This window comes from Diabrotica virgifera, chromosome 6 (assembly GCF_917563875.1).
Source record: "Diabrotica virgifera virgifera chromosome 6, PGI_DIABVI_V3a".
Classification (NCBI taxonomy): Eukaryota; Metazoa; Arthropoda; class Insecta; order Coleoptera; family Chrysomelidae; genus Diabrotica; species Diabrotica virgifera.
The window spans coordinates 48,227,779-48,239,806 of record NC_065448.1 but is presented as its reverse complement, the minus strand read 5'-3'; the positions used below and the strand labels follow the sequence as shown (position 1 = coordinate 48,239,806).

At 31.9% G+C, this 12,028-nt stretch overlaps 1 protein-coding gene across 1 annotated transcript; it reads right to left on the bottom strand.

Annotated features, from left to right (window-relative positions):
• Positions 1–704: 704 nt before the first annotated feature.
• On the bottom strand, positions 705–1,240 carry LOC126885968 (mitochondrial import inner membrane translocase subunit TIM16-like). The gene has a single exon (XM_050652806.1). The coding sequence runs from the start codon at positions 1,159–1,161 to the stop codon at positions 817–819; it is 345 nt and encodes a 114-aa protein (XP_050508763.1). The 5' UTR covers positions 1,162–1,240; the 3' UTR covers positions 705–816.
• Positions 1,241–12,028: the final 10,788 nt, after the last annotated feature.

Below are 12,028 nucleotides of genomic sequence, written 5' to 3'. Positions count from 1 at the left end.
GGAACAGGGGCAGTTTTAATTGTGGAACAGGTTAAAAATTTGGAACGGTCACACCACGAAAACGGCACATTTATTTTGTCCGACAGAACAGACTTAAACTCTCCGAACAGAGATTAAACTTTCATGCAAAAATCAGACTCCTATTTATCACCAAATGGGCGTTTTAATGAGTGGAACATTTAGAATATGTCAAATGACAGGAATTATGACAGGTGATAAATAGCAGTCTGATTTTTGCATGAGAGTTTAATCTCTGTTCGGAGAGTTTAAGTCTGTTCTTTCGGACAAAATAAATGTGCCGTTTTCGTGGTATGACCGTTCCAAATTTTTAACCTGTTTCACAATTAAAACTGCCCCTGTTCCAGTGTTCCCATATATCAAAGTTTATCCGACTAGACACCCTTAAGCTATTAACAAATTTTCAGCTTGCTATTAAACAATTTTTTTTTTCATACGCGGGATCCAGACCTATATTGGCTATGAGCAGGTTCGTTGGTTTTGTAGTAATTTCCGGTCAGCGAATAGAGCGAATTCAGTATACACGTGATTTGCCGTGTAAAGAAAGAAAAAGTAGGGATAACCCTAATACTAGATTTCAGAAAAAAATAACATAGATCCTTCTCTTGTTTTTTTTTTTATTAAATTATGGTTTATTTCCAAAGAAAAATTTGATTAAATTACATAAAAAAAAGGAAGACAGACCATTACGAATAAAAAAAAAGTTATTATATTTTTCAATTTATACAATTTTCTACCAAAATATATTTTATGTCTAAACTTTTGCAGCAATTTGATTAGTATTAACAAACATTATGATTACTCATCACATTTTTTAAGTTCCATATCTAACACCTTCTTTGCTTGTAGAATTTTTGATTGTAAATAAAAAGATCCACCTTTACCCTCACTGTTTACATCAAATAAATGCCTAAAATTATATTCCACTTCTTTTGGGCACAATTTGCTAACATTTAGTATTAGTTTAGCTTCGGCAATCGACATACGGTTTTTTTCTTTCGGTTCGATTCCTGGATTTTCTTTGCTATATCGAATTTTCGCCCTCTGCTGGCTTAGGGCTATTTCTTCTGCGACACTTTTTTTCACCGACTTTAGAAATACTTTGACACCGTGATAAATTACTTTCGGAAGACTTTTAACCATTGCAATTTAGAATAAAGTAACATGTTGAAATGTTACGGGGCTACTTTGAGAAATTTTAATGTATAAATGTCATGGTGACATTAAAATAACCAATAGTTCTCCCTCTTCTGTATTTTCGTATAGCCTCTTGTGTTCGGACAAACAATTTTGTGTGAAATGCTCAAAAAATTAACTTGTTAAGGCGAATATCAGATAAAAAAATTAACAAAAATAAATTAAATCGTCACACTGTATTAATTTATAAAATGGAATTAAAAAGATGTACGATCATGTAGGGTAGAAGAATAATTCTTACAATTATTATATACGTAATTTTTTTTAACTTAATGCTACAAGTAATGGTACAGTTGATTTTGCAATCAGATACCTAGTGTAATGTGTAGTGTGTGTTGAGCAAATGTCTTGTTACGTAGTAAAGTCGACTTCACTGTCTTTCTTTTGGTACTAGTCATATCGCCCATGATGAATTATTGTCTGTCCAAACATCTGTTATACAGCATTGCATTAATGACATCAGTGATCTTTTACATTCAGTGCTAAGACTTGGTCTATGCAGCTGTAGTTTAGTAAAAATCCCGCTTGTTCCACAGGCATATGTTAGGGTATTGTTTGACTAATATATTATCGCCGTTAATAAAGAGGCAATAAGTATGATTTAGCGTTGACTATGAAAAAGCGTTCGATAGTGTTGAGATATGGGCGATAAAAAAGCTCTAAATAACAGCAGAATAGACTCCAGGTACAGGCAACTCTTACATAACATCTATAAAATAGCAACTGTGACAGTCGAATTGGAAAATAAAACAAACAAAACTAATCTCATAGAAATACGTAGAGGCGTAAGACAAGGAGATGTAATATCCCCAAAACTCTTCACCTTAGCTCTGAAAGACGTCTTTAAAAAACTGTAATGGGAAGACATGGGTATCAACATAAACGGAAAGAATCTCAATCACCTCAGATATTGCGATGATGTTGTCCTTATTACAACCAACCAAGAAGAACTAGCCACAATGCCGACTCAACTAGCACACGCATCAGAGAAGATAGGATTAAAAATGAACATGAGTAAAACCAAAATCATGACAAATACAAACGACAGAATAAATATAAATATAAATAATGTCAATATTGAGGTTGTTGACGAATATATACCTGGGTCAAATAATCAAAGCTAATAAAGAGAACCAAACAATTGAAGTACAGAGAAGAATCCGACTGGCGTGGGCAGCATTTGGAAAGTTAAGCTGGATACTAAAAAGCACAAAGATACAACAGTACCTAAAAACCCGTGTATTTTACCAGTGCATCCTTCCTGTTCTGACGTATGGCTCAGAAACATGGACATTAACAAAGGCCAACATAATAAACAAAATTGAAATAACTCAAAAAAAATGGAAAGATCCATGTTGGGAATAAAACTACAAGACAGAACAACAAACAAATGGATAAGAGCGAAAACAAAAGTAAAAAATATAACTGAACATGTAACAGGGTTAAAATGGAGATTTGCGGGCTACAATGCGATAGGAAGATAAAAGATGGAATGCTGAAATTCAAAACTGGAGACCGTGGACAGGAAGAAGAGGCAGAGGAAGACCTCAGATGCGATGGAAAGACGATATTGTAAAAGATGCAGGAACTAACTGGAAAAGCGCAGCCAAGGACAGACGAAAATGGAAGGATTTGGGGAAGTCCTATGTCCAAAGTTGGATAGAAATGGGCTAAAAGAAGAAGAAGAAGTATGATTTATTTCTAAATAAAAGTCTTTAATTGAAATATATAATTAAAAACTAACTTTCTAATTAATAAAAGACTAACATGGCGCAGTCAGGTAGGTAAATTTGTTGTGGAATAAGAAAATTTAAAAAATTATTCAGCAGCTAAATGAATGATAATAGAAGTGTTCCGACAAAGGTCATGACGGGTAATCTTACTGAAAATGGGAAACTGGAAATGTAAGTTTGAAACCTTTTTAATTTCAAATGAAATAAATAAAAAAGATAAAGCTATTCAGTCTGGACAACTTCTTCATTATTTAAGAGAAAAAGTTTTCCGCATTTTCACATTATTTTGTTTGCGTTATAATTAAAATAGTATGATAGAATTGATCCAAAAAATGACATAACCCAGACATCCAAAGTGAAAGTTATCCTCCAACACCAAATTGTTCTATATGGTCCACATATTGTTCAGTAAAAAGTTACACCATTTTGAGCGTCCGGTTTGGGGGGGGTGGGAGATGGGGGAGAAGTCGGTAAATTAGTAGTTTCTTTACGTTTTTCGTCAATATTTCTAAAACTATGTTTAAGAGTAAACAATGTTCTATACAAAAACGTTCTACATAAAATTTATAACAAAAATGGTCCTATCCATAATTGTTATAAAATCAACGGTTCCAGAGTTACGGAGGCTGAAATGTGGAGGTTTTCGATACTTTTTATATTTTTTGGGCAATTGATGATGATTTTGGTTTTTGAGGTTGACGTTTCTTCAAGGGCTTATTACTAACATACCATCGGCCACTGAAATAGCAAACCCTGTTAAAGAAATTTCTTTCAATCAGTAAAAATATTATCAATTGCCCAAAATATATAAAAGTATCGAAAACCTCCACTTTTCACCCTACGTAACTCTGGAATCGTTGATTTTATAACAATTATGTATAGGACCTTTTTCGTTTTAAATTTGATGTAGAACATTTCTGTATAGAACATTGTTTACGCTAAAGCATATTTTTAAAAATATTGACGAAAAACAAAAAACTACTAATTTACCGATTTCTCCCTTATCTCCCCTCCCCCAAACCGGACGCTCAAAATGGTGTAACTTTTTACTGAACAATATCTGGACCATATAGAACAATTTGGTGTTGGAGGAAAACTTTTACTTTTAATGTCTGGGTTAGGCCTTTTTTGGACCAATTAGGTATATTATACTACCTCCGTAACTTTGGAACCGTTCATTTTAGAAGCATTATGCATAGAACCTTTTTTGCTTCAAATTTAATGCAGAACATTTTTGAATAGAAGGTTGTTCATGCTAAACCGCATGATTTTAGAAATATTGACGAAAAAAAAACTAGGAACTTACCGATTTCTCCCCCCCCCCCCCTCACCCCCCCCCCCCCCCACAAACCCGACGCTCAAAATGGTGTGACTTTTTTCTGAACATTATGTGGACCATATAGAACAATTTGGTGTTGGAGGATAACTTTCACTTTGGATGTCTGGGTTTGGATCTAGTTATACCATACTAAAAAGGATAACAAAATTTGACCTACGAAAAATACAAATTTTTTATAAGCAGAAAAAACTCAAACTTCTGAACAATTTGTCGCGGAAAATGAGGTTAACTCTGAAATTCTATTAATAGGCGAGTGGTACACCCCTAATTTCAGGCTTAAAAATCGAAAAATCGACCATGATAGGTGAATGTCAAATTTTAGTCATTCTTTATGTTTTCGAGGTCGCTGAATCCGAATATGAAGTTTATTTTTATCTAAAATTGGTGGAACATGTTTAAAAATCAAATTTTATTCAAAAATGCAAAAAATCAATTTTGCTGATTTTTCTTATTTACCTCGCTGTATCTTTGTTCCCTGCAAATATTTCCTATTGAAAATTTTACAGTGTCATCTCTGAAGAATTTAGATAACAATGAGATTTGTCCGAGATGTTTATACAAATTAAAAGAAAATCTGTTAATAAGGACTTGTGGAGGCACTGGTTAAAAGCTTTACTTTTTAAATGGATTAGTATATTTGTTTTAAACACGTCTCTCGTTTTTCCCAATGCAGTAAACTTATTCTTCTGAGTAGCTCGCATGTTTAGTTGTCTTGTGTTAACCCTATTGCGTGACCCAAATACACATACTTTTCCACAAGTTCCACAAGTCTCCACATGTAGAAATAGTAGAACTTGTGGAAAAATACAAAGATTTAATGAAAAGCAAATTACGGAATAGAGAGTCTAATCAAAGCATTTACAAAACAGTTACTAAGCCAGGGATCATAATATATGGATCTGAAATGTGTACTAACTCAATCATTGATGACCACCCAAGTAGCACAATAAAAACCTTTTAGTTTTATTTAAGGTTTATAACGGTTTTATTGTGGTAAATAAGAAGATAATGGTTTTAAAGTTACCTTGTAGATATACTGCCAGAACTTTAAAACTGTTAAGCATTTGTCACTAGTTTTAAAGTATCTAATAAGGGTATCAAATAAGACTAATTAATATTAATAGTAATCTTATTGTAGTTTTAAAATGGTTTATTCTCAGTTCACTTTAAAACTAATCAGTTTTAAGAAGAACATCCGGACTGTTTGGTTTTATTAGATTCTAGTTTGTTACCTTTCAGTTTTATTGCAATTTTAAAGATTCTCCTAATGTGACTTATAAAACCTATTATTAAAACTACTTGATCACAAGACTATTATGTCAGTAAAACATATGCCTTAAAACTATTTTTTTAGTTGTAGTTTTTGTTTTCTTTAAAGTTGCTTTCTTAGAAATTATTAGCGTATATTAAAACCAAACGCTCTTTACTGAATTAATTTTTTTATCGTAAACACTTAACTATTCTTCTTGTTAGAAACAATAAAACTAAACTCATCCCCTCTTCTTTCATGTCCAAAATGGTCGGCCATTTGTTTTAGAGCGAAACAGAAACAGTGGTCTAGTGTGTTGTAAAAGTGGAAGTACAGTTAGTATGGAAGAAATAAGTACCTAGCAAGTACTTAAAATATAAACGAACTGGTCATTTTAAAAGAAAAATAAACACACACAGCACTACGACGCCTCGATTTTAGTTAGATTCACATTAAAACCGAGTGGCATTTGCAAGGCAACCTTGCTTGTATGTAGGATATTTATATTTATGCTCTTGGAAAGGTATAAAAAAACCATTTGATCTTAACAATTATCTGTCGATAGACCAAATATCTTTATTTGGGTTTCGGCCATATTTATTTCTGGAGATGCTGAAAGCCATGATAGATTACAATATAAGGCTTACACAAAAACTATAAATAAGCATCCTAAAGACATAAATTCGATTTATTTTAACATTAAAGCATTAAAATTTTATTGTAGATAAAATTATTTTTATTTCAAATTAATATTTTTCGGATTTAAATTTTTTTATTATTTTTATTTTTTTAATCGCCAAAAGTCAGAAATTTTAGGGCGCGTGAATTATTTAGATCTATTTTTGTTAACATTATCAATAAAGTTGGGTGGGCAAATGTTTTTCTACCTTGACAGTCCGAAATAACCAAGTATTTTTATTATTTTATAGTTACAAAATACCTATCTACTTCTTATCACACATGTAAAAATTTGTTGGCCTATATGGAGTGTCGGTTTACTGCCAAAACCAGATAAGTTACATTTTGGTAGTTTTGTGAAAATCAAGTTTAAGTTTAAGCCTACAGTAAAACAACTACATGAAAGGAAACATTTAATAACCGATAAAATAACATATATTGTGGTACTGTGAAGATAATTGACGCCAAAAATCAGAAAAAAAATTAGGAAATGTTAAAGAATTTAAAAAATTGCAAAAAAAATCTGTACTTAACCTATTTTGCCTGAACTGATTGGTGTAATTTGAAACTTGTCTTAAAGTATCTTTAACTTAAATGTCAACTTCAGGATCACTATCTTCAAGTGCTGGTTCAGGAATATTGTCTTGAACATCGTCGGAGGACGGTAAATTATAATAATATGAGTGAAATTCATCTGGAATCACACCCGATTTGCACAACTTCAATAAATCTTGTTATTTTTTAACTTATATGTCGCATCTTCGTATACGCGTCCTTTAGCGTTATTTCTTTCAAATTAGGTATTTTTCGACTTCTCCCAAAAACGTTTATCTCTTTGTATTCTGAGGTATGATCATACCTATACTCAAGGATTCCTGGTTTAGCCTTTTGGTATCGAAAACACTTAATTTTTAACCAGTTTACCTTTTCGTTTTTCATGTCTCTCGTTTTATTTTTAATAAGCTTAGAAAGGCCTTCTAAGTCAAGAAAATCTTTATATTTGAGTTCCTGCGCAACAAAGGGTTTCTTTTTTGATGATGTTGTTCTGGCCATGCGAAATATTTTTAGCCAATCATGTATTGTATACACAGGAACATACTTCTGGGCTCGTTCAATGGCACTGTGCATACTGTCCACTTCCATGTAGCTGTGTCCACATTCCAGAAACTTTTGCTCTATAATCATCAAGTTGGGATTTTTTTGAACCAAATAGAGTAACAAAGCACTAACATTTTGGTTCCTGTTTTGTCCACTGTAAGTGTCGGAAAACACTGATAATATAAGTAAAGAGGCAGGTGCCAATTTCTAAGCTACCCCTTTTCCCATGAAGCTCTGTCCAGCTATAACAAAACGCATTATTTGGCGGTGCTAGCTCATACACTGTCAGATTACAAGTGCAAATTTTTCGACTGTAGTACATTGGATTCACGTCGCTACTCGGTATTTGAAGCACACATTGCAAGTCAAATGTAGCACATACAAAATTGGACTCTTTCATAGCTTTCTTTAAGTATAACACAATTCTTTTCAGGCACCGATATGCATACAAAGTACACTAATATTTAAGGTTATGTTTACAATGTTTACAGAGCCCTCTGCGATGAGGGATGATAACATTGCGATGGCGATGATGAAATAACATTGCAGCAAAAACAAGATAAGTGTCGTTTTAATTTAGTTTGGCGGTGCAAGTTTTCGTCAGATAATTCACATAAAAAAGTTAAATGACATTTATCTGGTTTTGCACACTTGGGCATGCTAAAGTAAGGATAAAATAAACTGTAAAAACAAGATAATTGCACTTATCTGTTTTATACGCATAGTCATTCTATAAAAATCTACTACACTTCAACAGCAAAAATAAGTTAAATGGCATCTAACCGGTTTTTCTAGAAGAATTAATTTTCTTTTTGCGTATGAAATTTGTACTTTTCGTTAAATGTGCACTTAACTTGTTTCAGTTATACAGTTTTGACAAAAATGAGTAATTGCCAAAACAAGCCTACATAATTTACCTCTTTTCCATTGTCCGACACTTATGTGTTTTACGCAGTACATTTATATACGGATTTTAATTACGAAAATGCACTTAACTCAAACATGGTAAAAAAATGCACTTATCTGATTTTGGCAGTAATCCGACGGTATATGGGTTTAAAGAATAATTTAATATGGTAAATTGTCTTTAAAAGTCTCCATCTAAGATTGCTATAAAACTGCCTGCACTTAAAGTGTCTTTATGATTTAAAAGCACCTTCACATCAGCTTTAAAACCAGTTGCTTAAGAAAACAAAGTTTTAAGAAGGTTTTTATTTTTGGTTTTATTGACCCCTTTCAGAGTGGGCCCTTTTATGCTGAAAGCGGTTTTATTGCAACCTTAAGGTTTACTTAAAAACCAAATGGTTTTAATTTTAGTTTTATTCTGCAGTTTTAAAGCATCCTTAAAAGACTTAATAAACCCGTTCGGTGCTACTTGGGCAAACCCACTGTACTGATGATACGTGGAGAATTAAAATAAACCACAGATCCAGAGCGCACAATAATGAGGCAAAATTAGACTAACTCCAATAAACTGTCTTGGCAGATATGATAGGGCATTTGTAAATTGAGTATATTTGTCAACAAAAGATTTGCGTGTAAAAATTAATTACTGTTATTTACTGTCTGAAATGTATTGTCCTCTTTTTTACATACTAAACTCAACTGTGGCCATACACTAAATAAATAAATAAATAAACCTACCGTACTTGCAACAGAATTAATATCATTTACTTGTTTTGAATTGTTTTTCATAACAGTTTTCTGGTAATATTGATCTGCACCTCTTATCATCTTAGATCATGCAGGCCCTTATTCGTTACTTATTAGTTCAACCTAAATACAAGATTTAAATCAATTCGATGCTAAACAAGCAACCTGATGCTTATTTATATACAAGACGTATATTGACACCTGACACCTACAAAATTACGAAACCTAACAAGCAAATAACTATTCACAAAAGGAACAGAATGCTTTGACAAACGACTTTATTCTCAGAACTAAAAAGACAATGTAACTTACAGACGGATAATCAGCAAAGCTATCAAATTTAATATCTCGACGAAGTGTCAATTTGTTTAGACGTCTGTGTTTAAGGGTTAAATTCATTATTTTCTGTAATAGGCCAGGTAGCCAGATGAAAGAACAACCTGACCCAAAAAAAAAATAAAAAAAAGGATGAAAATTTGGGAATAAAATTGTCTATTATTATATAACAAAAAGTTTACAATTCTACATCTCCTTTATTTTACAAAAATGGGGGGAATACCCCTTCTCGGGGGTGAAAAATTATACATTCAAAATAAGTCCGGAATAGGATAAAATGGCTAATTTTAAGCAAATTTTGATCTATAGAATTTTTTCACTAAGTCAATACTTTTCGAGTTATTTGCGAGTGAATATGTTCATTTATAACAAAAAAAAACATGTTTTTGGACGGTTTTTCGCAAATAACTCAAAAAGTTAGTATTTTATTGAAAAAAATATTCTTAGTAAAAATATAGCCTATAAAAAAGTAAAAAAATGGTGTAGGTATGCATGAAGTCTGTTTACCCAGTAGAAGCGGAGTTGTAGCTAATAAAATGTAGGTTCTTATTCGTCCAATTCCAAATTGAATATTTCAACGTGAAATAACCAAATAAGGGAACACTTTCCGGGGAAGACTCATTAGAATTTTTTTGAAAGTGTTTAAAAAAGGTTTATTTTTGTAAGATGAAGTAGTTTTTATTTTATTTTTATATTGGTCGTTACTTCTTTGAGTAACTAGGTCTATTTTCTGTTGGAATTTACCAGCTGAACAGACGGGGTCGTGAATTGTAAGTTTTTTGAATTCCCTCTTGACTTCTTCGCTTCAGCATCCATCTGGCTTGCAAATTTTAGAAGCCATGGAGGTGTTACTAAGGAAATGGACCAACAAGTTTTCAATTTAAAAATCTTTTCGTAATATTTTAATATTTTTAAATATTATTAATATCGCTATTGGGATTGAAAACTACTTCATCTTTCAATTGCCAGATGACGTTAGTCATCTAGTCCATTCACGTCAGTTGCGATGTGGGGGATAAACTCTCGGTGTTGGTCACATAGACTTAGAGTATGGAGTAGCAGGCCTATGTTCTCTCCGATGAGACTCCAACAAGAGTCTAAAAAAGTCGATTAAAAGTGCTGGACTGCGCTCCGTATTCTAAGTGAAAAATACGATTGTTTTGCCTTCGCATTGCAACTGAATAAAAATGGAATTTTTATTTTATTTTTATATTGGTCGTTACTTCTTTAATTAACTAGGTCCATTTTCTGTTGGAATTTACCAGCTGAACAGACGGGGTCGTGAATTGTAAGTTTTTTGAATTCCCTCTTGTTTTCTTTGCTTCAGCATCCATCTGGCTTGCACATTTTAGAAGCCATGGAGGTGTTACCAAGGAAATGGACCAACAAGTTTTCAATTTAAAAATCTTTTAGTAATATTTTAATATTTTTAAATATTATTAATATTGCTATTAGGAATGGAAACTACTTCATCTTTCAATTGCCAGATGACGCTAGTCACCTAGTCCATTCACGTCAGTTGCGGTGTGGGGGATAAACTCCCGGTTTTGGTCACTTAGAGTATGGAGTAGCAGGCCTACGCCTCTCCGATGATGACTCCAACAAGAGTCGAAAATCGTCGATTCAGAGTGCTGGACTGCGCTCCGTATTCTAAGTGAAAAAGTTCAACCCCCTGTATAAATAAAATAAGCACAACAGCAATGGTTTATTGATGCCATATTTTTTATTTATTGTCAAAATTTTTAAAAATTATTGATATTGTTAATTTTCTTCATATCTAATACAGGGTGAGTCAAAATGCAAGTACATTATTTTCTCAGTAATTTTATGGAGCACCCTCTATTTTATATCACTATCAAAAAGTACCATTGCCGTACTTTAATTTTTATAAACCATTCTCTATGTCTAAATTTATTAGTTTTCGAGATATTTTCATTTTTCAGAGCAAATTATTAATTACGGGTCTAAATCTTTCCAAATTTTAAGTAAGCCATGACTGAATTGTCTAAAACTGATAATTTACGATTATTGATTATCAATCTGGTAATAACTGTAACAATGTAGCAAATCAAGAAAGAAATATAATTTATTGGTAATAAATTTTACAAAAAAAAACACCACAACATAAAATATTTTTGAAACAATTAAAAACTATTTTGTATGTACGTGTAACAAATAAAGAAATAAAAATAATTTATTAGTTATAAATTTTACCAAAAAAAAACACAAACACAAAATACAACAAAATACAAAATACAACATTTTGTGAAAACAATTAAAAACTACTTTTGTATGTAAATGTAACAATGTAACAAATAAAGAACGAAAAATAATTTTAAAAAATTTACAAAAAAACATGAACACAAAATACAACATTTTGAAAAAGTTAAAAGCTACTTTTAATAAAATACTTTAAATATTTAATTACATAAGTTGTTCAAAATGACACATTTATGCATGCCTAAAAACGGTCATTGAATGAGTTACCTACACTACGAAGCATTTGTAAATTAACACACTTTGTAATACACTTATATATACTTTGTAATACACTGTAATACACTTTGTATTCTATTTTTCATCTCATCCCTTGTTGTTTGAGGCATTTTATAACCTTTATTCTTAAACTAACCCCAAAAAATTGATCCAGTTTTTTATTAAATTCTGGTGATCTGGGTGGCCACGCTACTGGTCCATAGAAAAAGGAAAATATCTCGAAAACTAATA

Excerpts from the sequence above, each read along its gene's own strand:
- LOC126885968 (XM_050652806.1), bottom strand. The coding sequence starts at position 1,161 with ATGGTTAAAAGTCTTCCGAAAGTAATTTATCACGGTGTCAAAGTATTT.